At 38.3% G+C, this 23,787-nt stretch overlaps 2 protein-coding genes across 4 annotated transcripts in view; one reads left to right on the top strand and one right to left on the bottom strand.

Moving 5' to 3' along the window:
* Positions 1-4,204, bottom strand: part of ATG3 (autophagy related 3) — a 28,526-nt gene extending 24,322 nt beyond the window's left edge. Inside the window, exons 1-2 of the mRNA XM_068546758.1 lie at positions 3,547-4,204; positions 824-865 (exon numbers count right to left, since the gene is read on the bottom strand). Coding sequence (XP_068402859.1) covers positions 824-865; positions 3,547-3,618 — 114 coding nt within the window. The 5' untranslated portion in view covers positions 3,619-4,204. The remainder of the gene's footprint in view (positions 1-823; positions 866-3,546) is intronic.
* SLC35A5 (solute carrier family 35 member A5) lies at positions 4,132-23,374 on the top strand. 3 transcript variants are annotated; one of them, XM_068546756.1, is made up of 8 exons: positions 4,132-4,148; positions 4,245-4,368; positions 5,181-5,329; positions 9,723-9,821; positions 11,171-11,304; positions 13,849-13,916; positions 19,828-20,608; positions 21,901-23,374. In XM_068546756.1, exons 3-8 carry the CDS (start codon positions 5,200-5,202, stop codon positions 21,967-21,969), a joined length of 1,281 nt encoding a protein of 426 aa, XP_068402857.1. In that variant the 5' UTR covers positions 4,132-4,148; positions 4,245-4,368; positions 5,181-5,199; the 3' UTR covers positions 21,970-23,374. The 3 variants fall into 3 exon arrangements, with proteins under 3 accessions (XP_068402857.1, XP_068402858.1, XP_068402855.1); XM_068546757.1 differs by lacking the exon at positions 4,132-4,148 and having other exon boundaries at positions 4,157-4,368; positions 11,174-11,304; XM_068546754.1 differs by lacking the exon at positions 4,132-4,148 and having other exon boundaries at positions 4,157-4,368.
* Positions 23,375-23,787: the final 413 nt, after the last annotated feature.

The following is a 23,787-nucleotide window of genomic DNA, read 5'->3' as shown; positions in this document are numbered from 1 at the left end:
CTTAAATAAATTATTTGCCATTCATTAAGACTAAAAAATAAGTCTGATGTAACCGTAACTATTCATAAAACTGGAGTCCAAAAGGATATTTAGACCAGAATGTATTTCTCTAAAGACAACAAAATAAACTACCTAAAGGAAAGACAATACTCTTATTATATAGATTTAGTGAACAAGTAAAATGATTCCTCAAAACATAATTCTATATTAAATGTTCAATAAAACACAACTGGCCTATAAAAGAGCCATTTGTTTCAGCATTAAGCAGATTCATCATTGTCCGGTTAGTAGAAAAAGTGAAAGAATGGTGGGAAAAAAAATCAATGTTAAATATGTAGCAATAAAATATTTAAGCTGAATACTGATAGAAAACTTAATATCCAAGCATTGAGACAAAGTTTCCAAATGGAAAGCCATGAAAACTCATGTTTGGGGTAGAAAGAAGCAAGACAACAAACACCAGAGTCCACTGCACAGCTCCATATAATACAAATATGAGTGAAGGATAAGTCACTATAGGAATCTTTTCCATTTCCTCTCCCACCCTCATTTCTAAATAAAGAGAAACTACAGAAAAATATGAGAAATGGCAAACTGAGAGGGAAGTTACATGTTCTTTTATGGGAAATAGAAATTGCTATTATTGTAATTACAATTACAAAATTGTAATTACAATTACAAAATTGCTAATATAGTCAACAGGATCTAATTTTACTCAAATCAAGATTAAATTTCAAGATGTTTTCTTATAAAACACAAAAGCCACCCAGTTTTATGTAATTGTAGAATATAATAGCTTTATACTGATATCATCAATACTCACCTCTTCTGGGGTGATAACACCTGTTTCCTTAAACTTTGATTCCTAAAGAAAATAAAAAGAATAACAGTATTACACTATCTCTCACTTTCAACTGAAAAATGTTTGTGGGCAACTATTTGCCTGGTACCCATCTAGGTAATGGAGCATGTGCAAAAGGACAATCTGTCACTGGTACCTGACCTCAAGGAATATGTAAGTATAACAGAGGAAACTGACATGAAAGTAATTACAATATAATGTGATCAGTGCTATAACAGAGCAAAGCTCTTTGGAAAAACATTCAAAGATTTATACAAACATTAAACCTCAAAATAATTTTGTGAAATGACGAAATATTATTTTACAGAACAGAAAAATGTCTTAAAGATGTTTAAACATATTACAATTCAGCCAATGTCTCATTTGAGTAATATTAGAAACCAAATCTAGAAGTCCTAAATCATTTAATACTTTCCCATTATTCTCATCTCCACCAAGATATTATACAATATTCTCTCCTCTAAAGCAAAGATGTTACTTACCGAATTTTTCTAAAGTTTAAGTTATATACAAGATTTTGTGGTAGAAATCTACAAAAATGAAGATTCATTTATGAACATTATTGATTCAAAAAATACCAAATAACTACTATATGCCAAGCACTATTTAATAGGGACATAATAGGGTAATAGGGACATAGAGTGAATAAAATAGACCATACCCCTCCTTGTCCTCATAAGAAGTTTAAACTCTAGTTCAGGGTGAAAAGCCAAATGGTCATCAAAGATAATGGGGGAGAGGAAACTGGTCAGGGGTGGAGGGAGAGAGATGGTTATTTAAAATAGGATGGTAAGAGAACAAAGACTGCACTGATGGGTGACGATAGAGTAGAGACCTTAAGGAAAGGAACCAGCCACAGGGCTGTCTGGGGGAAGAGCATTTCAGGCAGAGGGAAGAGCAAATGCAAAACCCAAGGCAAGAGAGCGCTTGATGGATAACACAGAGGTCAGACTGGCTTTTAAGCGAAAGTGAACAAGGGCTTTTGCTTAAAAGCCAGTAGTATATATATATATATATATATATATACCAAACAAGTATAGGCTTGAAGATCATGGTAAGGACTTTGGCTTTTACTGTACATGTGTCTTCCAAACCATGATTTTTCTTAATTTTTATTCGTTGGGATAAATCATCATTTATTTCCCAGGGATTTAGTTTTTTCTCCTTGCCTTCCCATGTCTAGTAGGAAACTACAAGAATTCACTCTGTAAACCAACAGTTTGCACAGGGAAGATCAAGGAGAGGGTCATTAATTCTGCTTTCCTTATTACTAAAAATACATACTAACAAGCTAACACGTCCTTTCAGTTTGGTGAACAAGTAGAATGCTTTCTCAATACATAATCCTATAAGTTCAAAACAGCAGTTTTATATTTTATTTGGGAGGTTTTCTTCTCTTGCTCCTCCCTCCCTGAAACTAAAAAGTTTTAATAATTGTGTATTATTTAAATGCTGTATGTCTAGTAAATTAGACGTTTCTGATTAAGATGACATAATATGCAAAAGAATCATTCAATTCAAATGTCAAAAAAATTTTCAAAGTTGACTGAATAATCTTAATTATGATGGGTTTCACAGTAAACAAATGTAAGCGTAGCAAGTGTTGTTCTCATTTATAAACTTTTTTTTATAACTTGGCCCAACAAGGTATCATTTTAAAACCATTCTTAGAAATAAGTATTTAAAAACTACACGACTAATATTTCGCTTTGTCATGGAAAGGGAGCAAAGTAAAATCTTCTTCGAACACCAGAGTAACTTCTTGAATAGAGAGGAACAACCACTTCCATGGATATTTCATCCTACACTAAGATTTGTAAAATTTTAAATGAAAACTTAAAGAAAAAAAAACACTTAAGCAAGAAATCGCTATTCATTTACTATCACTGCTCGCTTTTCAGAAAGGAAAAATAAAGATACAATAACAAAAAGCTTACCATAAAGGGTTTTAAAAGAAAAACTCGAATGCACTTCTAGAAATTTATCTTTGAAAATAAGAAAGTCAGTCACTGCTGTAATAGCTAATGTGTCACAGTTTTTAGTTTAAAAATGCTGTTATTGCCAATGTAAAAAAAAATAATGTATCTAGAAGGGTCAAGCTGCTCCGTTATTATCACTGACGTCCAAGATGAACTAGTTTCAGCTATTTTAAAACTTGGGAAAGGGGGTTTTGCCTGCAAACTGGGTTCAACGGTACTGAAAGAAATAATTTCGCAAAGTTCACCTGGTTCCACTGAAATCTAATAAGCTGCGACCTCATTGACAACTATTTCAAACTCTTAATTACAAGACTGACTACGAAATTTGAAAGAAAAAAAGTAACATGTCATTTTAGTACCAAACACTGATTCATTTCTTTAAAATAAGCAAAATCCTTGTTTAAAAAGTTCAAAAGACTTCCGATGTTTAGGATTTAATGTTCTAAAACCCACTTAGCTGCGGACTACGTTCCAACCCGAGCTGAGTTCTGGCGGGTGAAGTACGCACAGAGCGTCGCTCCAAGTTTACCCTGGAGAACAGCTAGATACGACCGCGGGAGGGGGCTACACCTTTTCCCGCGTACCACCCTTGCCAGCTTCCTACACCGCTCCCTACCGGACAACACCGTGACTCCCCCGGCGTCCGGTCCTCGGTCCCTGCAGAGCCAAGCGTGAGCCTGACAGCCCCCCGCAAGCCCGGCTTACCTTGAGGACCGGGGTCAGGTACTCAGCCACTTCCAGTGCCTTTCCCTTCACCGTGTTAATCACATTCTGCATCCTGGGGCCGGAGTAGCGGCCGGCCCCGCGTCGGAGAGGAAAGGGCAGCCGGGACAGTGGTCGGGAGTCAGAAAATGTCCCTGCTGCCGCCGACTCGCTTCAGCACCGGCCGGCGGCACCCGAGGGGACGGGACGCGACGGGAGGGACGGGACGAGGGGGAGGGGCGGCCGGCACGGCGCGCAAGGGCAGGGCGCGCGCTCCTCGCGCCCCAGGCAGCGCGCGGCAGGCCGGGCCCAGCTGTCACCTGGCCGCGAGCGAGGGCGGCGGGGCTGAGCTGGAAGAAGAGGGCGCACGCGCACCCCTCGCCCTCTCGGGAGGAGTCTTCTCTGCCAGCCTTCACTCGCGCCCCTTCCGGCTTCCGCTTCTTACTCTCGCCCTCTCGCCGCAGCTCCGCCGCCACCTGGGCCTCACGTGACACAGGAGTCTCCGGGCACGTGACGCGAGAAAGGCCGCGCTGGGGCGGGATCGGGTCGCTTCTCCCCTCCCTCCGGAAGCGTAACACTGAGCGCGCCTGCGCAATGGGCGCCAGGTCCGCTTTTTCCCAGTCGGGTCGTTATTGTGCTTTTTGTTCCGGAATAGGCGGGTCGGGTCCAAAGGCTTATTCGCCTTTCTTTTTCTCCCATAGATTCTCCGCGTATGGACCCTAAAAGCTACCGCTGCTGCTGCTGCTGCTGCTGCGGACCTAGACAGTTACTGCCTCAGCTTTAGGATGTACGCTCTTCCACTAGAAGCTCTTCCAAGGGACCGAGGTAACCGCGCCCCCCGGGACGAAGAAGTGCGCGTGCGTTTGAGGGGAGGGCGCCCCAGGCGAGATGCCTCCTGCGCATGTGTGACAAGAAGGCGTTCCTAGATCGTGGGGGGAAAGCTGGCCTTCCCGAGTAGGGGAGGTGTCTCTTTGGCCTTGGTAGGTTTACGCCCCACTTGGGCTGTGGGCATTGGTATTTCCAGCCCATCTCTCACCAATCCCCCAGGCACTGTGCACTATCCTTACTCTGGGTTGTTTTGGGTAGTTACCCGACCTGGAGTTTAATGGCCTTAACACATCAAAAGAGGGCCTTAGAGTCATTGATTTCTAAGTCGTCTTCTACTTCCAACAGTAGTTCAGTATAAATTAATACGGTGTTTCAGGTATTTCTATTTCGGTCATTATTGTAACGAAATCTTTCCCAGCAAGCTCTTTTTCTTCCTCCTATGGAAAAGCTGCTACCGAGGAGAAAAATACAAATATGAAATTATCTTTTAGAGCAAAGTTGCTCATAAGAATGAAAGTTAAAGAATTGCTTTTCTGCAGAATCCTGCAGTCCTAAAATGTCCTACCTTGGGCAGCACTTCTAACCTGGCTCTTGCCTTTTCAGTCTCTAGAGTTCCCCCTCCTATCAAATTTTGACTCTTTCCTTTCCTTTCCCCATAGTTTTTCTTGTACTCCCCAACTTTTTTGCTTTGGGTATAGCCATTACCAGACATCTGAAAAATTCCTTTTCTGTTCTTCACAAATCAATGGTATTTGCATTATGCTTAATCTGCCAGCAGGGTTGCTCATGAACTTGTTCTTCTCTTTAAGGCAATTAAAAAACAGTGGAATGGAAAGGAATTATTGTGGTCATCCCATGTTAAGCTCCTCTTCAGCAATGTATACGTTCCTGCTGGGGGCCATATTCATTGCTTTAAGCTCCAGTCGCATCCTACTTGTGAAATATTCAACCAATGAAGGTAAGTTAAGATTTGGAATATGCATGGAGCACTGCCATCTAATCACACTTTATCTTTCTTGTCTTTAGTTTCCCTTGTGTATAAAATGGGGATAATACCCTTAAAAGTACTCTGCTTCATGTCAGTGATAAAGCATGTTTAAATTTGGTTCTTTAAACTTTCATTCCTTACCAAGAAGAATTTTTGATGCTGAGTGAAATTTGGGTCAGTCAAGTACAGGATCAAAACCTTTGCAGAACAGATCATAACATCTGACTGTTGGTTTAATCAACAGGTGTTTCTGGGCCTATAGCAAAATATATTATAACTTATTTTGAAATAGACAGGAGATATATTTGGTCACCTGGCCTTTGTGAGGTACTATTTTAAGTACATTATCAATGGAGCAGTACAGGTTATTAGCTTTGATAAATACGTACTCAGGAAATCTTTTATTATTCTTAATGTAAGAATTTGTATTTAAGCAGTTTGATTCCACAAAACTGTGTTGAGAACCTCTCACTAGTTATTGAGTACACGTAAAATCATGACATCATGATCGTTAATGGTCTGCTTGGGGAGTCAGATGTGTACATAAGTCTCTTTTTTCAGTTAACATTTCTCTGCCAGGCGCTGGGCTAGATATTACTAGCAGGGTTCAAAGTGCATAAGATATAGACTTTATTCTCAAGAATTCACAGTTTATTAGAAGAGAAACACATGTAAATGCATCATGAAAATACAGTATAGTAAGTGCAGTTCTATACCAAAGATACAGAGGTAGTTTTACATGGAGAGTGATGTATTCTGTCTGGGAGAGCATGATGTGGACTGTGAAGCAGTCAGGGAGCACTTCCCGGATAAGGTGACAGTTGATCCACAAGAAGACAAGGTGGGCAGAGGTATTCAAAACAGAAGCAACAGCCTGTAAAAATGAACAGATGTATTAAAAAAGCAGGATGGATTGTGAGAATGTGTAGTTCAGAATTACTGAGCAAAAAGTTTTAAGGACTTGGACGAGGGGGGAAGGAGTGCTTGGCCAGAGAGGGCAGTAATGATCAGAGAGCTGAGGACTTTATATGTCATGCTAAGCATCTGGGGCTTTATTCTCTAGGCCCTAGAGTCTGGGAGACAGGGAATACTTGGAGGAATATAAACGGCAGGGTAAGATGAGAAAGACTATTATGGTAGCTGGATGGAGAATGGACTAAAGGGGAAGAGAAGTAGCCAGTTTGGGGGTTATTACAAATTCAAGCCACAGATGATGAAAGCTAACCAAGGCTTTTGAAGTAGGAATAGAGAAGAGAGGATAGATTCAAGAAATATTCTAAACATAGAAAAGACAAGACCTGGAGACTGTGTGGAATGTGGAGATTAAAGGACATGAAGTATTGGATAGTTCAGAGGTTTCTGGTTTGGATGCTGAGTAGGTCAATGATGTTCTCAACTGAGATGGAGACTAAGGAAGGAAGAACAGGTTGGACAGAGCTCAGAGAAATTAACAGTTTTAGCTCTTGTACCTTCCATGAGGCCGGGAGCTGTGTCCTTGTTTACTGCTGTATCCTGCAGTGTTTAGCACTTCACGCATGTCAAGGAAATGCCAGTTAAGTGAATAAATAGGAGATAGTTATTCATATGGATATGTTTAGTGAGCATTAAATGTTCCAGAATACAGATTTGGAAACAGTAGTATTAAATGACATTTAAAACCCAAGGAGCGGAGGGCTCATTCAGGGTAACCACACAGAATGAGAAAATAACAAAGAGCCAAGGATAGAACTCCAAGGAATGGCAGCATTTAACAAGAGTGCTGACACTCAGAAGGACATTAAGAAGGAATTAGAGAGATGAGAGAACTAAGTGCACATGACTTAACAGAAGGGAGTTTGACTGGGAGGGAATTGCAACATCAGGATAAGATAAGGATTAAAACCCACTCTTTGGAATTAGTAATTAGAAGGTGTTTGGTAATCTCAGGAACTAGGTAGTTGGAGTACTGTGGTGGGATCAGAAACCAAACTGCTTGGGGGCAGGATCTGAGTGGAAGGTGGGTACAGTGGAGATAATGAATATTGACACTTTTATGGAGATTAGGAGGAGGTATGGTAGCTGGAGGGGGAGGATCTTATATTTTATTTTTTTCGGTTGGGAGTTTTGAACATGTTTGTAGGAGAGAAGAGGAAGCCAGTTAATAGAAAGATAAAGGAGATATACTGAAGCCAGAGGAAATACTTATTGGAGCAAAGCCCCTGAAGAGAAGGGAAGGTTTTAATGGGGAGAATGGGTGAATAGTGGGGCCAAGGCTCCTCTCTCTGGGAGTGAAGGGAAACCAATAAGGATGAATATGGTGTCGATAAGGTTGGAGTGTGGGCAGAAGAGTGGAGAGAGGTCACACCTGATGCTGTGATACAATTTGGGATCAACCATGAGAGAAATGCAAGGAGAAAAACAAAAACGATGAAAAGCAAGAATGAGTTAAAGTGCAGTGACAAGAGTTTGAAAGTTGTGATCTGAAGCCCCCCATTTGTGTGCATGCATGTTTGCTCGTGTGTATAATGCTAGAAAGTAAAGCAAAGTATTGTTGGAGGATAATGGAATGTGATTTCAGTATAGCTTTGAGCTCAGAAAAGGGAGGAAGAGATGTTTTTAACTAAGCTTTGAATGATGGAGAAAGTTTAACAGGCAATCAAGTGCCTACTAAGTGCAGAACACTTAACTGCCAGGTTTAGGATGTCTTACAAGACATGATCCCTGTCTTGTAAGAAGCTTACATTTTAAGGTTAAGACATAACAACATAAAAAAGTACTGTTACAGAGGTTTATAGGTAGTGTTACCCGAAAACTGGGTTCACCTTTTGGTAGGTGTTGAGCCAAAAGACACAACCAAGCCAAAGATCGGGAGAAGGAAGGATTTATTATTACTTGTAGCAAGTAAGGAGAACACCGGGGAGCTTTCCCAAAGCAGTGTCTTCCCAAACAGCAAAATTGGGGAAGTTTTAAGCTAAAGGGTTACATGCATTTTATGGAGGGGCTTGGGTGGTTGACAGAATCCAGCTTTAGTTGACTGAAGTCAGGAGGGTCAGAAAAGGTCAACATCATCATCCAGTTCTAGTTGATCTGGTGGTTGAGCACTGCAGGCTCATCTTTACCACTGAAACTGAACTGGGAGTCTTTACAACTGATACATTATCTTTGCTATTGTCACTTCTCTTGCTGGATAACAGTTTGTTCCTGCATTCTTTTGTTCCCTTAAGATCCTTAATTACTGAGACCTGTTCAAGGACAAGCATTACGGCCAGGCTTAAGTCACAAGATGGCTTAGGCCAAAAATGGCTTCTCTTAAGTCAAGAAAGCCATGCCTGGTTCTCTTTCTCTGGGGACCCCCTACCCTATCTGTTTACACTAGTGCTACAGGATTGGAGATGAATAAAGGATTGATTATGCATAGGTTGTGAAGGTCAGGGAAAACCACAGAAAAGAGGAAGAAAGAGTGTTCTGGGGAGCAAGAATGTCGAGTTGGCTTTTTTCCTTTGTACTTGGCCAGTTTTGGTTTTTCATATAACAACCAAGGGAAACAAGCAAATATTTTTGAGAAAATGCATTCCTCAAAATAGTAACTAATAAAATTTATGTTTGTCCTTGGCAAAATTATAGAGCAAGTTGTTAGAAAAAGGAGAGAAATAACAGCTAAGTCAAGATATACTAACCAAACCTCATTTCCTAATTAGATTGACTTGTAGGTTGGGATATAGCTTCCTGATTGGTCAGTGGGTTTGGATGTGTCAGTGTGTTTGTCCACCGAAGAGCCCTGGGCCAGTTGCCTCTTGCCTCAAGCCACTTCCTTCTGTTACCACAACATAATGTTTGTCCCAGAGTGCCTAACAAATATTGTTTTCCATGTGTACCATGATATGAAACAGATAGGAAAACTCTGAGTTAAGGGAATATCACAGACAGAGTGTACCTTGATTTAAGCAAGGCAGACAAGTCACACAAGAGGAATCATGAGCTGGGTAATAATTCAGCCACCTAGATTGATAGCTGTTTGATTAGTCAGGCCCCGATTGTTAGTTAATGGTCAACTTAGAAGGTGGTCTCTAATGCCATGCCCCAAAGCTTTCTTCGCCTGTAGCCCTAGCCTCCTCAACACATTTTTCAGGAACTTGAAGGAAAACATGAGAGGCATATCTCTCAATTTCAAGGATAATAAAACGCTCAATGAGGTAAGGATAGCTAACACATTAGGTGAATTGATTCAAAAATCCAAAAGAGCCAAAACCAACTGGATGAAGTTTAATATAACCAGTATTAAAGTCCAGCTTTTAAGTTTAGAAACAGCTCTCAATTATTTACTGTATGTAAGCATTATATAGAGCAAAACTTATAATTAAAAAACATTTCTGTTACATTTCAGAGAACAAATATGATTATCTTCCAACTACTGTGAATGTGTGCTCAGAACTGGTGAAGCTGGTTTTCTGTGTGCTTGTGTCATTCTGGGTTCTAAAGAAAGGTGAGTCTTGAAATGGTACTATATACTGGTTAAAAATCACAGACTCAAAGAATTTTAGAACTGAAAGGAACATTTTATATCAGTTAGCCTAGCCCATTAATTTTATATATGAGGATACTAAGATACAAATAGAAATATGGTTACTCATGTTTTGCAGGTGAGGAGCAGACTCAGAGAGTAAGTAGTAAGTGTTAGTGTGGTGCTGGGTAGGAGGGGCAGAGCCTGGACTCCACCCACATGTCCTAGCGTCCCGTCCACTATGCTGCCTCTTGACTTGTTCCTGTGGTGGGTCGCACAGCGAGTTAGTTTTTATTCAAATTCAGGATTATCTAAATCACTGCTGTCTGACGTGATATGTAGCATACTGCAAAACAGTCCCCATTGCCTTTAGGGGGACAGCATAGCGCTTTGGAGTCAGACTGTATTCTAGGGCAGATTATTTTACTTTTCTGAGCTCCAGTTTCATCAACTATCAAATAAATATCAAATAAGGGTACTAATCCTTCCTCAGATCAAAAGTATGTACCCTTTTGTGGCTATTAATTCTCCAGTTATTGAACCTTAGCTCTCTCTGCTACTTTGATCCACCTTCCCACATGAGGTAGACATAGAATTTACACTATTAAAGGGCTTGCCCAAGAAGATGTCTCTTCATTCTCAGAGGTTTCAATCTTTGCAGAGTTTCTAGTTAGTGGAATACATTTCTTAATCTCATGAAATTTATGAAGTATTTACAGGGGTTAGACTTAAATTGTTTTCTATCTTTTCATTTTATTTTACATTCTCCATTATAGTACCTTCTTAAGTTTTTGTAAACCTAGAGATAGGAGAATAACTCATACTAGGATGAGTAAAAGTTAATTTTCTCTACTCCCCTATATATAAACTTTCACTTAGTATCTCCCTTTCCTGATTCCCTCACCCACCACAGCACCACCGCCCCGGCCCCCAGAAAAAAAATCCCAGCATGAACGCTACATTTTTTGTTCCACTTATTTTAATTTGTTGATCTCTCTTGGCTTTATGCTCAGAGTAGTAAGAGAAAACATAAGTGTGTCCTGAGTTGCCTTCTTCAGTAATACATCTGTCTCAAGTTAGCAGGAACTAAGAAAATCAGTATTCCTAAAGTGTTGCTGTTGTCAGAGATGGGCACGGTGGTGGGGTGAAGAAAGACCGTAATGGAATCCTGTGTAGTCCTTGATTTCTCAAGGCTAATAGTCACTTATGAAAGCACGTTCATGAAGTCTCTTTTAAAGAATTATATCAGAAATTAAATACAATTTACTTTCTCTAAAAATATGTGCATTCTCATCAAGCTCATATATTTACTGCTGTATTTCTTTCTTTAGAAGATCATCAAAATAGAAACTTGAGATGTGGTTCCTGGAAGGAATTCTCTAATTTCATGAAGTGGTCCATTCCTGCCTTTCTTTATTTCCTGGATAATTTGATTGTCTTCTATGTCCTTTCCTATCTTCAGCCTGTAAGTAAATAATGACAAAGAAAACAGCATTGAAAAGACAGAGAAATAAATCCTGGAACTAACCTTTCTCTTTTTTTTTTTAATCGTTTTCCTTGGCACTGTTAGTTTCTTATTGCCTCACTGGCCTTCCTGAGGTTTGAGCAGAATCATCTGAGCACTGACTTACCAATCCACTTGCAAGACTCTCCTGCTGTGAAAGATAACTATTAAACTGTGCTGACTGATCGGTGGGAGCTGCTTCCTGACCACTGAATCTAGAGCCATCTCTCTCTGTGTAACCTTAACCAGTCTGCCTATTTTCTGAGCCATCCTGTGGTCACCCACCTCTAATATTAATCTCAACATTCAGGACCTCCAAGCAGACTCCCGTGATTAACTCAGAAAATTATACGCTCAGTGTACCGCTCTTTCTTACACTTGTTTTAATGTGGTGTATATGTATTCTTTTGGTATGATTTTCGTTTTCTGTTAGTCCTGTCATTTAACCAAGTTCTTTAAGGGTAGAGATTATATCCTCCCAATCTAAATGCTATCCATAACTGATAATACTAGGTATACTTCTCATGTCTCCTGGCATCCCCTGTGCCAATTTAGAGAGCTGTTAGTAATCAGAATTAAAGTTTGTTCTTCTGCTTTTACCTATTACTCAGTTTGGATCACGTGTATATTTTCCCCTCTATATTTTCATTTTATAAAATGAAGGTTTCTATTGCCACATTTAAGAAAATGTGTTTTAATTTTCTTTAAAGAGAAACTTCAGGCATTTTGATCATAAATAGAATTTCTGTTGACACTAGTCCTCTATTTGAAACCTGTTAAGTATAGCCAAATCAGTGTGAAAGTGGGATGAAAAGGAGGGATCAAGAGGGCACTGAGGTAGAAAACAGGAGTTTGATTCTTTTGCACAATTTAAAAGATTAGAACCAGGCAAGGCCAAACTGCTCTGTAAAATAGAATAGTGTTACCGTACCGGCCCAAAGGCAAGGACCTGGGCCAGGGGATCACCTGAAGTTGCTTTCAGCTGTGTGATCCATTTTATTAGTAAAAGTTCATTCCATTTAAAATGTGTCCTCTCCTAAATTCTTTCACTTTGTTTTTCAGATCTGAGAATTCCTCCCAACAACATAATTATTCACATTCAATAAAGTGTATATTTGTTGTGTTTTATTTGTATCCAACAGAATAGCTCTAAATTTATATCCCTTTGCTAAATCCCTAGTACCAAAGCAGGAGTGCAACTTCCTGTTCTTACAGCTTATTGCTTTGCTCTTCCTTCCTGATTGTGTACAACCACAGATATTACAAAATAAATTACTTGGCATACATATTCTGTGTAGTGCTATGCCCAAGCCTAGTTGGAAAGAATTAAATAGAGATGCGTGGAAGTTTGGGCGCAAAGAGCTGTGATATTTTATTTATTCTATACTATTGCCTGGACAGAGTAGACACAATTCCCCAGGCCAGCAGGCTGTTTTGTTAGGTACATTTGCAGCGCTGTACCTGTGATTGATCAGAGCTGCCACTTCCCCACTCTTAACCAGCCACGTACTTTTCTTATCTCCTCTTACTTGTCTCCTAACCAGGGGTTCACAAGCATTCGTCTGCAAAGAAAACCTTAAAATAATGGTTCCCATAAAAATTCAGTAGAAAAAGAGCAATATCGTATTCTTGGAATTTTTGCTAGTTGTTATTGGATTTTACTCTTATTTCTTTAATTCAGCTGCATATTAGTCATGTTTGCTGGTTGTATAAGATTGTGGATACTCTTTAGGGTTTGGTCAATTTAAAGTGACAGCAAGGAGGAAGGCAGTAGGATTTGTTTTTAGAAATTATTAATATTGTCAGATCCAATTATGGGGGCAGTGATAAATTTCATATTCTCTGGGCCAAAATGTATATATGTTCAGATTAATATTCTCATGTGTGAAATTTGACTAAATTCACAAAAACAAACCTTAATAAAATCTGGCTAACACCTTTCTAAGTGTTTAGGACAATGTGAATAAATCCAAAGGACTGTCAAATATAAGTTTGGTAGTGAATCACTGGTATTGAATCACTACAGTTCAACCAGGTAAATTGATTTAATTCCTAGAGCGTTAAAAACGCTTAAAAACCTATACCTCCATCTTCTTAATGTATAAATGGGCCTAACAGTACTTGCTTTCTCTCTACCCACAGAATCAGTGTTAAAAGTCTCTGAGAGCTTGAAAAAGTATGCTTTATAATCATTGTAACCATTATTTCTGGACCTAAACCTATAGAGTTTATAAGTATTTCCAGATCTGCACATAAAGATTATTACACAGGCGTTTGCTGAATTTCAACACATTTTCAAAGCCTGTACAATAATTTGATCATATCTACGTAAGTTTAACGAGCAATAAAAATAGAATTTAATCCTCTAGTGAAGTAGCTGCCCTAATAACCCCTCTGGGTTTTGACCAAAAAGCTTTTTTTGTCAGGTGAACTTGCACCAAGCTGGGAGATTTCTGAGGTCAGTGCTTTGCTTGGATTGTAACTCTATCTTCTCTTTCTTTCTAGGCCATGGCTGTTATCTTCTCAAATTTTAGCATTATAACAACAGCTCTTCTATTCAGGATAGTGCTGAAGTAAGTAACTTGTTGTGAAAGCATATATCATACTTTAAAATGGCACCGCCTTGTTTCAGATGATATACCCTCTGAATCCCAAGGCCGGGATTTTATTCCTAATTTGCTTTGTGTGTTGGGCAAGTTGTTTAACCCATCTGGAAAGCAGCTGCAGTGTTAGCCTGTCTAAATCCTCTGTGATTCAATGTTTGAAATGTTTTTTCTTAGCATCTCAAAAAAAAAGAGATGATTGGGTTTTAATTATTTTAATGTTTAGTGCCAGATTTTCAACAAAGAATTCATTAGCGCTTTTTTTTGCAGATTCTCTGTACACTAATAGGGAACCAAGAAGTTCCTAAGATTAATATATTTGTTATTTGGAGTTTGGAGGTGATAAAAAGTGGCAAATTCCTTATTAAACTCCTTGAGATGACTACGTGACTTAAGCTCTAACTGGCAGAGGATTTGCGTGAGGAATCTAGTTAAAATTACAATTAATAAGAGTGAACTTATTAAACTTTCCAAGTGCTATCACTAATTCATCTCCAGGAGAACGTTTGAATAAAAGAAACATTTTTAGTTTAGATAGGCTCTGCTGCAAAGCAAAGGCCAGAATGTCCTAAGGTGATACAGGATCTGGGTACTTAACTCCAGTTTAATTTGTTACTTAATGATGATGATGATGATGAAAATAAAATTAACTTTTTGTTACATTTGTTGTGATTGTTTTTATTTTAATTTTACATTCACATTCTCTTTTTAATTTGTTTCTCAATGTGCTATGTCACAGTGTGTTTTCATAATTGATGTGTACAGAAGGATGAAGGGCTTGGTACATAGGCACTCAGTAATTATTTGTTGAATCCCGTGATGCATTCAGTCCATAAATTATATGAAATTCTTGAAAGGTTTTCTTTTACCCTGAGGAAACATTCAATTTAACAGTTGATGTAAGAGATGGGAAAAAATGAACATAGCATTTCATCCAATTTAGATGTTAGAGTCACTGAAATTTGCTTTTGCTATCACTTTCTTCATTTCATTTATGAATTGTGAGAATAATTCAATTCAACTAGCAAGTTAAAGAATGCTAATCCAAAAAAACATTTTAAAGTCTTTAAAATCAGCACGAAAGTCACTTTGTAGGATAAAAGTTGGCTTCTGAGAAAACATGTGTAAGCAATAATATTTTTATATTGATTCCTGTGATAAAATTAGGGATGCACTTCCATAAAGGAATAATTGTTGGCTCTGACACACAATAAAATACTCACTACTAATAGGGGAGCGATGGTCTCAAAAACATGTATTTTTTTTGTTTTGTTTGGGGCTTTTTTTTTAACTTTTTTTTTAAGTAAAAAAAATTTTTTTTTCCTGTGAAGTGACAGTTTATGAGTACACATGGTATTATACTTAAGTTATTATATAATATATAAGTATTATGTCAAAATTAAATTAATAACTGAATTTACCAAAGAGAAGTTTAAAGGCATGTGTTTCCTGTCTTGAAATTGGCCAGTAGCTCTAGCTATGCCCAGAGTTGGTTGGTTTTTTTTTTTAATGACCCCAGAGCATGAGCAGGGCTGTGGGCCAAGGTGAGGGGCACTAGAAAAGCCCTGCCCAGGGTGGCCCGACTGCCATGTGGGCAGCTGCGCGGGGAGGCTCTCCACCAGTGACTAGAAAACACTAAGGTCTCCTCAGGGCCTTTCTACCCTATTTCGACTTAACCCCACAATGACCCCATGAGATAGGTGCAGTTAGGCTGAGTCTCTGCCTGGAACCCAGAGCCACTAAGCATTTTGCAGCCCTCGGGCAGCTCCCTTTGGCTGTAGAAGAGGGAGTCTAGGTGGATAGGCTGGAGGCAGAGGGGCGAACGACGTTATGAACTACAGTTCAAACTTTTTTTTTTTTTTACATATTTTACCTCTTAATATTCAAAGCAGTAATATTGATTCTTAGGCATGTGTTTGCTTTGTTGTTAATACCACTCTGTTTTGAATCCTTAAAAGTTCTTCAGATTAAAAAAAACAATAAAATCACTCCATTTTTATTATTTCCACAAGCGCTTAGTTCCCAGAATGGGTCTTAGTTTGACTAATTCACAAATCAGCACTTGAAGCTACTCTAAATAGTAGAGCTAAAATGTGATAATAAATCTAATAATGTCTTTTATGGGAATGCCTTTTAAGTATTACCTATTATTATATTTTAAAATCAACTTTGTTCTATTTTGATCTTTTTGTTGGTGGTAGTGTATGTTGTTTGTTTGTTTTTCCCTATTTAATCTACTCTTTGTGAGTCATTTGATGGTGTTTTGCCCGTGGCAATAAAATTTTGACCTAAGAATAGCTTGAGTTCTATCACAAGTTCTTAATTTGTTTGCCATAAATAACTCATTTAGAATATCAAAGCTCTTGTCTTATACTTGACTCTAGCAGAGCCATCAAATACCTTTCCCATACAGGTAAAGGATATAAGGCTATACAGGTAGAAAAAAATAAGTCCAGTGAATAATGTAAAACTTACTTGTAAGAATTTGAAAGTGAGAAAAAGTGAAAAGTATCACCATTCAAATGTCTTATTCTAAACCCCATGTGAATGCATAGATTTCCTCCTTGATGCATAGTTACTGGTTCAAAGTGGAAATGTGGCAGGCATGCCTCAAAGCCCTATTGGTTTGCTCTTAAGGCTTGGCAAAGTTGTATAATCTTGTTTGCTAGGCTTTAGGGAATAATAATGTCAGCCTGAACATTTGGGAGATTAGAGAGCAAAACCAAGACCAGCACTTATTTTTACCTAAAGAATGTATATAAGTTTCTCTGATTTCTTCAAAGGGAAGGGAAAAAATTATTAAAAAACACATTTTGAAACATATGTTGGATGTCTTGGAAGTTACGGTGAACTTTACTTTCTGAACCAGCAGAAAAAATAAAAGTGCCACTCGGTAATAACAAGCATTTCTCCAAAACCATTCATTCACTTGATAAATATTTATAATTTCCCATGATAAATCTGCCCCTGGTCACTCTCTGTGCTATTTAGAAAGGTATGATGCATGGTTTCTTGAAAAAAGTTATGTCTTTCCACTTAAATATTTTCTTGCTCTGCCTTGGTTTACCACCAAATATGGTAGAAATGCTCTCATCTGACACAATTTGGACCTAATTGTTGAGTTACTAGGAAAACTCAAAGTAGGGATGTCATTTAAAATATATATATACTTTAGACAATTTAACTTAAGGTATATAAGTGTCCATTCATCATTCTTTTGATGAAGAGCCTAAGACCTTTCCTTTGCATACATGTGGGGTTTGCTGATTGGAGTTCTTTGGCTTCTTTCTTGCTTGAACCTACCTTGATTACACATCATCTGTGGTTTCTGGTTTCAATTTCTTTATAGTGGAGCAAGCCTTAAATATATTTTTAAAGTAGATTCTTCTGGATTTTTATTATTCATTCCCTAAGCTTAAACTAACCTACCTGTACCTAATTCAAAGGCAGTTTTTTTGTCTTGAGATTTGCCTTTAATCCTCCCAAAGCATTCAACTTAGTTTTCATGAAAATAGCAATCCTTTTCATTCACTCATAATTTATGATTTCTGTAATCATTAAAATATATAATTACAATAATGAGGTCACCTGGCAAAGACACGTTTTGGAACAGAGACGAGACTCTTTGTGAGCAAACAGTTCACTTGGGAGCAGAGGCCTTCAGGTTCAGCAGCCTTCCAGCCAGAGGCTTTCAGCTCTGCGCATCAATCTGAATGTTTTACTGGGGCAGTGGAGAGGTCGGTTAAGTGAGTTTCTACTGTTGCATCCCCTAAACCGTAAGGAGCAAACTCTTTCATGCCTAATCAGTCATCATTTATAAGAGTGCAGATCCTCAGCTGGCTTTATAGGATGATTGTTTTATTTTCTTTGCTGAAAATCTATTTTTACCCTAATCCTTAATAATTTTTACCTTCCTAGAACGTTATCTTGAATGAGTAATTATTTGCAGTAGGTACCGTTTAGCTTATTTAAGGCTTTATTTCCTTGGATTCTTTTTTCTCCATGTCAATATTAGTAGAAAATCTATAGCCGTCAGAATTGAAAACTTCTAAAGGACGTGTAGAGTATATCATTGCCTCATTTATCTTGACGTACAGTACTTGGTTATATAATGATTTTTATAAATTGAGCACCCATTTTTCATCTCTGTCTTCTCGGTTTCCGTTCCATTTGCCTTCTACTACTAAATGTGTACCACCTGCACCTTCAGCAATGTATGTGACTAGCTGACGGTTTCTGACCTCATGGACTATAGGGCTATGTTGGTCTCATCACTGCACGCTAGATCTGGTTATATGAAAGTGCATACGCGAGAGGACATATAGGGAGCACAGGTGTGCTGCTGTCTGTGTGTGCTGTCTGTGCAGTTAGCAGTTTCACAGCATGAAGCTCTATGGAAGCGTTGGTGAAATCAGACACATATTCCTGTACAGGCATCCTGGAACTCAGAATTACACTTAAGAGGTGCATTGGTCCAGAAGGAGAACTTACAAAACCATGGCTCAGACTCCTTCCTTGCTCTTTCATAAATACATGACCTTAGAGAAGTCAGTTAACCTCTGAGAACCATTTCCTCCCCTAGAACAGAAACTGCCTGACCCATAGTAGGTGCTCAACAAAGGCTCCAAAATTCTTACAACTTCAGTTCTCACCTGTTGCTTTTCACGTCTGCCTTTGCTCATGTTACTCTCTTGGTGTGCCTCTTCTCCACCTGACTAATCGATCTTCAAACTTGAAGATGTTTTCCCCCCCAGAAGCCTCCCTGGATGCCCCCACCTGAGTCCCATACCCCTCTTTCCTTAGTCAATGTACCTTGTAGCCTTTGTATAGACTCTTGCCTCTTCCTGGGTATATTGCCAACTCCCTTTTCACATGACAAACTTCAATTTATTTTTCATCTTTCAGCTTAAGTGTCATTTCCTCTTCAAAGCAATACCTGACTCTATTTCCAGACTCAGGTGTTGTTTCTCAGTGCACCCCAATCATTCTGTGTATCATATGTCACGCATTATATTGTCATCATTTAGTTCCATGGCTCATTCCCTATTAAAGTGTAAATTCTTTGAGGATGGAGACCAAGTCTTTTTTCTCTTCCCAGCATGCCTGGCACATAGTTGCTGCTTATTAAATGTCTGTTGAACTGAATGAATTTGTAAAATGGAATAATAATCATCACATCCTCCATATCTGAAAAGTTTGTTGTTAGGCAAAATAAAGAAATAAATAAAGCATTGTTAGGACTTCATCAACTGAAACACTGAAAATATTTTTTTCCTTGCCTTATCAAACAGCTTGCTGTATAATACTTTATGATCAGGCCATGAATCTGGGAACTAGCTTCCTCCTTAAGTCATTTCTGGGTCATGAATACCTTTGAAAATTTGACAAATCTTTGAAGGATCACCTGGTGGGGGTGGGGAAGGCCAGGAATTCGCCTATGTAGAAGATTTGGCACACACTGCAAGAATTCACAGATACCAGAAGCTCGTCACATTTTTTTCTGGTTCATGGAAACTAGATTGAGAATCCCTGCTGTAACTTAATCGCGAGATTAAAACGTGATCGTACCAAACAACTAAGATCAGCTCCCGAGGTAGAAAGGAGGCTTAGTTAAACCTATAGGTTAAAAGGAAACTTACAATGAGGAGAAATGACTGAATGGCCTTAAGGGACAGCTACTATAAAAGCAGATAAAAAAAAAGTTCAAGAAGCAGACACACCCTAACAGGTTTCCTTTGAACTTGAATTGTGGGGAATGCTGGCAAAAACAGTATGGTTCATGCAACCAAGTACTCAAGTGATTGAGTTTTCAGTAGACACAGTTGATAGGGGAGGAGGAAAAAAGACTAGTATTAAAATCTCTTTTTTCATCTTTGAACAGGAGGCATCTAAACTGGATACAGTGGGCTTCCCTCCTGATTTTATTTTTGTCTATTGTGGCCCTCACTTCTGGGACTGAGACCTCACAGCATAACCTGGCAGGACATGGATTTCATCACGATGCCTTCTTCAGCCCATCCAATTCCTGTCTTCTTTTCAGAAGTGAGTGCTCCAGAAAAGACAACTGCACAGCAAAGGAGTGGACTTTTTCTGAAGCTCAGTGGAACACCACGGCCAGGGTTTTCAGTCATATCCGTCTTGGCTTGGGCCATGTTCTTATTATAGTCCAGTGTTTTATTTCTTCGATGGCCAATATCTATAATGAAAAGATACTGAAGGAAGGGAACCAGCTCACTGAAAGCATCTTCGTACAGAACAGCAAACTCTATTTCTTTGGCATTCTTTTTAATGGGCTGACCCTGGGCCTTCAGAGCAGTAACCGTGATCAGGTTAAGAACTGTGGGTTTTTTTATGGCCACAATGCATTTTCAGTAGCCCTTATTTTTGTAACTGCATTCCAGGGCCTCTCGGTGGCCTTTATTCTGAAGTTCCTGGATAACATGTTCCATGTCTTGATGGCCCAGGTCACCACTGTCGTCATCACAACGGTGTCTGTCTTGGTCTTTGACTTCAGGCCCTCCCTGGAGTTTTTCTTAGAAGCCCCATCAGTTCTTCTCTCCATATTTATTTATAATGCCAGCAAGCCTCAAGGTCTGGAATATGCACCTAGGCAAGAAAGGATCCGAGATCTAAGTGGCAGTCTTTGGGAGCGCTCCAGTGGGGTAAGTTTGTGAGGATGCTGCTTTTTTGCCTGTTCTTCCCAAATTCAAAGTGTAGTTATACAAGAAAAGAAATAGATCAGTGCTGATTTGTCACAGGGCATATTGGATCTCTCTGACTTATCGTTCAACAAACATTTGTTGGTCTCCTTATGTATAAGGGCTCATGATAATGCTGTCAGGGGTTGAGAAAAAGTATAAATCACAGTCTCAAGGACTTTATGCATTAGTTGTATCATAGAATATTACAGTCACAGAACCAGAAGATGCATCACAGGTTATCTTGTCTAGTCTCCTAGTTTTACAAGTGAAGAAACAGACTCAGAGAGGCTAACTGGGTTACAGATAGTGAGTGAAAGAACTGGTACCAAACCCATGAGGTCTGACTCCTAATCCATTCATTACTCTTTCCACTCCACTGTAGTTGGGGAAACAAGCCTCATTCGTAAGAAAAGTTGATCTTTGACATTAGTAAGTCTTGTTAAATATAAGTCAAAAGCCTGGCTTCTTTCTTTTCCCTGTAGTTATTCATAAACCAGAGGGTGCCAGAAAGGCAACCTTGTTTATCTCACTAAGACGGTGGTTCCCAAGGTTCCCAAAAGGATTGCTGCAAATGCATAGTGATCTCCTGGAGGCTCAAGTTAGGAGATAGATATATATTTAAATTAAACATGAAATGGAGTCCTCTATCTAGGTTTAAATTTACAGTTTTCATGAACACACAAAATATGAGATAGTTCACACAATGAACATTTTACTCTTCGGGAAAGTTAACCTATTGCTTATTAGATAGAGTTCATGGCAGAGCTTCCCTCAGTAATGCCTCTGAAGTGATGATATTTACAACAGATTCTTAAGATGAAAAAGTTAGAAGCCTGCTCTGATCTCAGTTAGAATATAGATTTAGAAATCCTGTGTTCTTTTCCAACAGTCTAATAACACTGCTTGCCCTACTTTTTTAGGTAGAAGAAAATCAATGTAGGTAACAAGGCCTAGTTTATACCTATTTCTGCAGCCTTTAGTCATTTCCCTCCAAGACCAGCAGAGGCCGCTCCTTACTTTGCTCTTGTTAACTTTGAAATTCAAATGTACTGAAGTGCATTCCAATTTTTTATCTTACTATATGCCTGCGGTTAACTTGCCAAGAACTTATTTATTTAATTTCATTTAACAAGAGTATAGTTTAATTAAATAAAATCCATGATTTTTTAGTAAGGTTTCTCCTTAGTAATTATTAAAAATGGAACATTTCTAGTTTTGTCCTAATTAATTACTGATTTCATGTTTCCTTTTAGGATGGAGAAGAACTGGAGAGACTTACCAAACCCAAGAGTGATATTGAATCAGATGAAGATACTTTCTAACTGGTACCCAAATAGTTGGCAGCTCTCACAAACCTTATCTTCACATTTTCAGCATGTGTGATATTTATCTTTCCACTTTGATAAACCAAGAACATTTCTAAAGCATAAAACTCTTTGCATATATCTAACCGCTCCCTAAATAACTCCAACCAAAGCTTAGAGTACCCAAAGGCTAAAAAGTTCTAAGGAACTGACATCAGAATAATAGTATGGAGACTGCAGTAATGGCCTGGTACTTAGTAGGTCAAGATATACTTGCAGATTATTTTCCTTGTTCCTCCATTCCAGAAAACTTGTAATAATCATGTTAGCTGTACCCTATAAATATACATATAGAGATCAGTTTGCCAGATATTCAGAATTGTGTACTTCTACTCTGCATGCCATAGTCTTCCCTTTTTTATCATTATAAATATCACCTAGGTTGACCCTTGAATTTTGAGGCCATGGAGATAGTCATTTTGTAATTAAAAAGCAATGAGACTCTGAAAATTTGGTTGAAGGACGTTAATAACCAGCCACAACATTGATTTGAGAGTATTGTAGTCGGTGCTAAATGTTTTGACAAACAAATTTTTCAACAAAAATCTCAGAATTTTAATTTTTAGGAATTTGTAGGAAATCTTATTTTTAGTGGTTGTCTTTTGATGTTTTTCTACACAAATAAGCTTCAATTTAGGTGAAAGTTGGTTTCCAGTCCCCACAGTTATCACTTGTATTTTTCACTTAAACCAGCCATGGTGGGTTTTTTCTCCTCAGTTTGACCACATCACTCTTGGATTATTCTATTTTGGAGACCTAATAAGCCACTTTTATTAGTTATTAAATAGAACTTATGACTATTATATATCTTTATATCATATTCTGTTCCTAAAGTTTGAGACACTGGCTTCAGAATCATGCCAGGTTATCAGTAAGACTATTGCTGAAGAGTTCTTTTAAAAGAGTCACTTTGCAAACAAATGACTTTTACTGAAATATGAATAGTATTACTCTAAAAAGAGGAAGGCCAGTAATAAATAAAGCACTTTATAGTAACCATATTTCACCCTTAAACTGCATGGTATTTTTTGAGGTATTTTTGCATGCGTCCAGTTGAGTCTATGAGGTAGAGAAGTCAGGTGATAGATAATTTAAAAATGAGAAAACATGACTTGCCCAAGGCCATATAGCTGGATGGTGATAGGACAAGTGTTGGCTTCAGCTAATAGGCCTGTGTGTTTATAGAGCACTGTAAATGTGAGCTTTAAGTTGTCGTTTTCATGCAGTCTGTACATCTCTTCTTTCCCCTAATTTTCATACAGATAAATATAATACTATTACATAATCCATCTGTGATATCCAGAACAATATGAATGGCAAGAGTTGGTGGAAATTTATGAATAAAATAACTATTAAACCCTTACCTTGTGTTGCCACTTTGTTATATGAGGTGGAATGCAGAGTATTTTTAATTTCAAAACGTAATTTCAAAAGAACTTTTAAAACTGTCTCTTTTTCAGTAGATCTTGACTTCTGAGAATAGCAAAACTTTATCTTATCATAGGCGTTCCATCAGAGTAATGTGAAACAGGAAGATTATTATGACAATTCATTTTAAAGGTAAAGAAAATCAGCTATAGGAAGACCTCACTTTTAAGAAATATAGCATACAAAACATACTTATGAAACATAAAATTGCAACAATATTACTTGTGAAGGTATTGCCTACGGGATGTATTAAATAGCAGATCCCACTAATTCATGGAGATTGATTTTCTCACTTACAGTTGCTTTTTCACCCTCCTTTTCAGGAAAGCATTTATTGCCCAAAGGAAG

Source organism: Eschrichtius robustus, chromosome 6 (genome assembly GCF_028021215.1).
Source record: "Eschrichtius robustus isolate mEscRob2 chromosome 6, mEscRob2.pri, whole genome shotgun sequence".
NCBI classification, from domain to species: domain Eukaryota; kingdom Metazoa; phylum Chordata; class Mammalia; order Artiodactyla; family Eschrichtiidae; genus Eschrichtius; species Eschrichtius robustus.
This window is presented reverse-complemented; position numbering and strand designations above follow the sequence as displayed.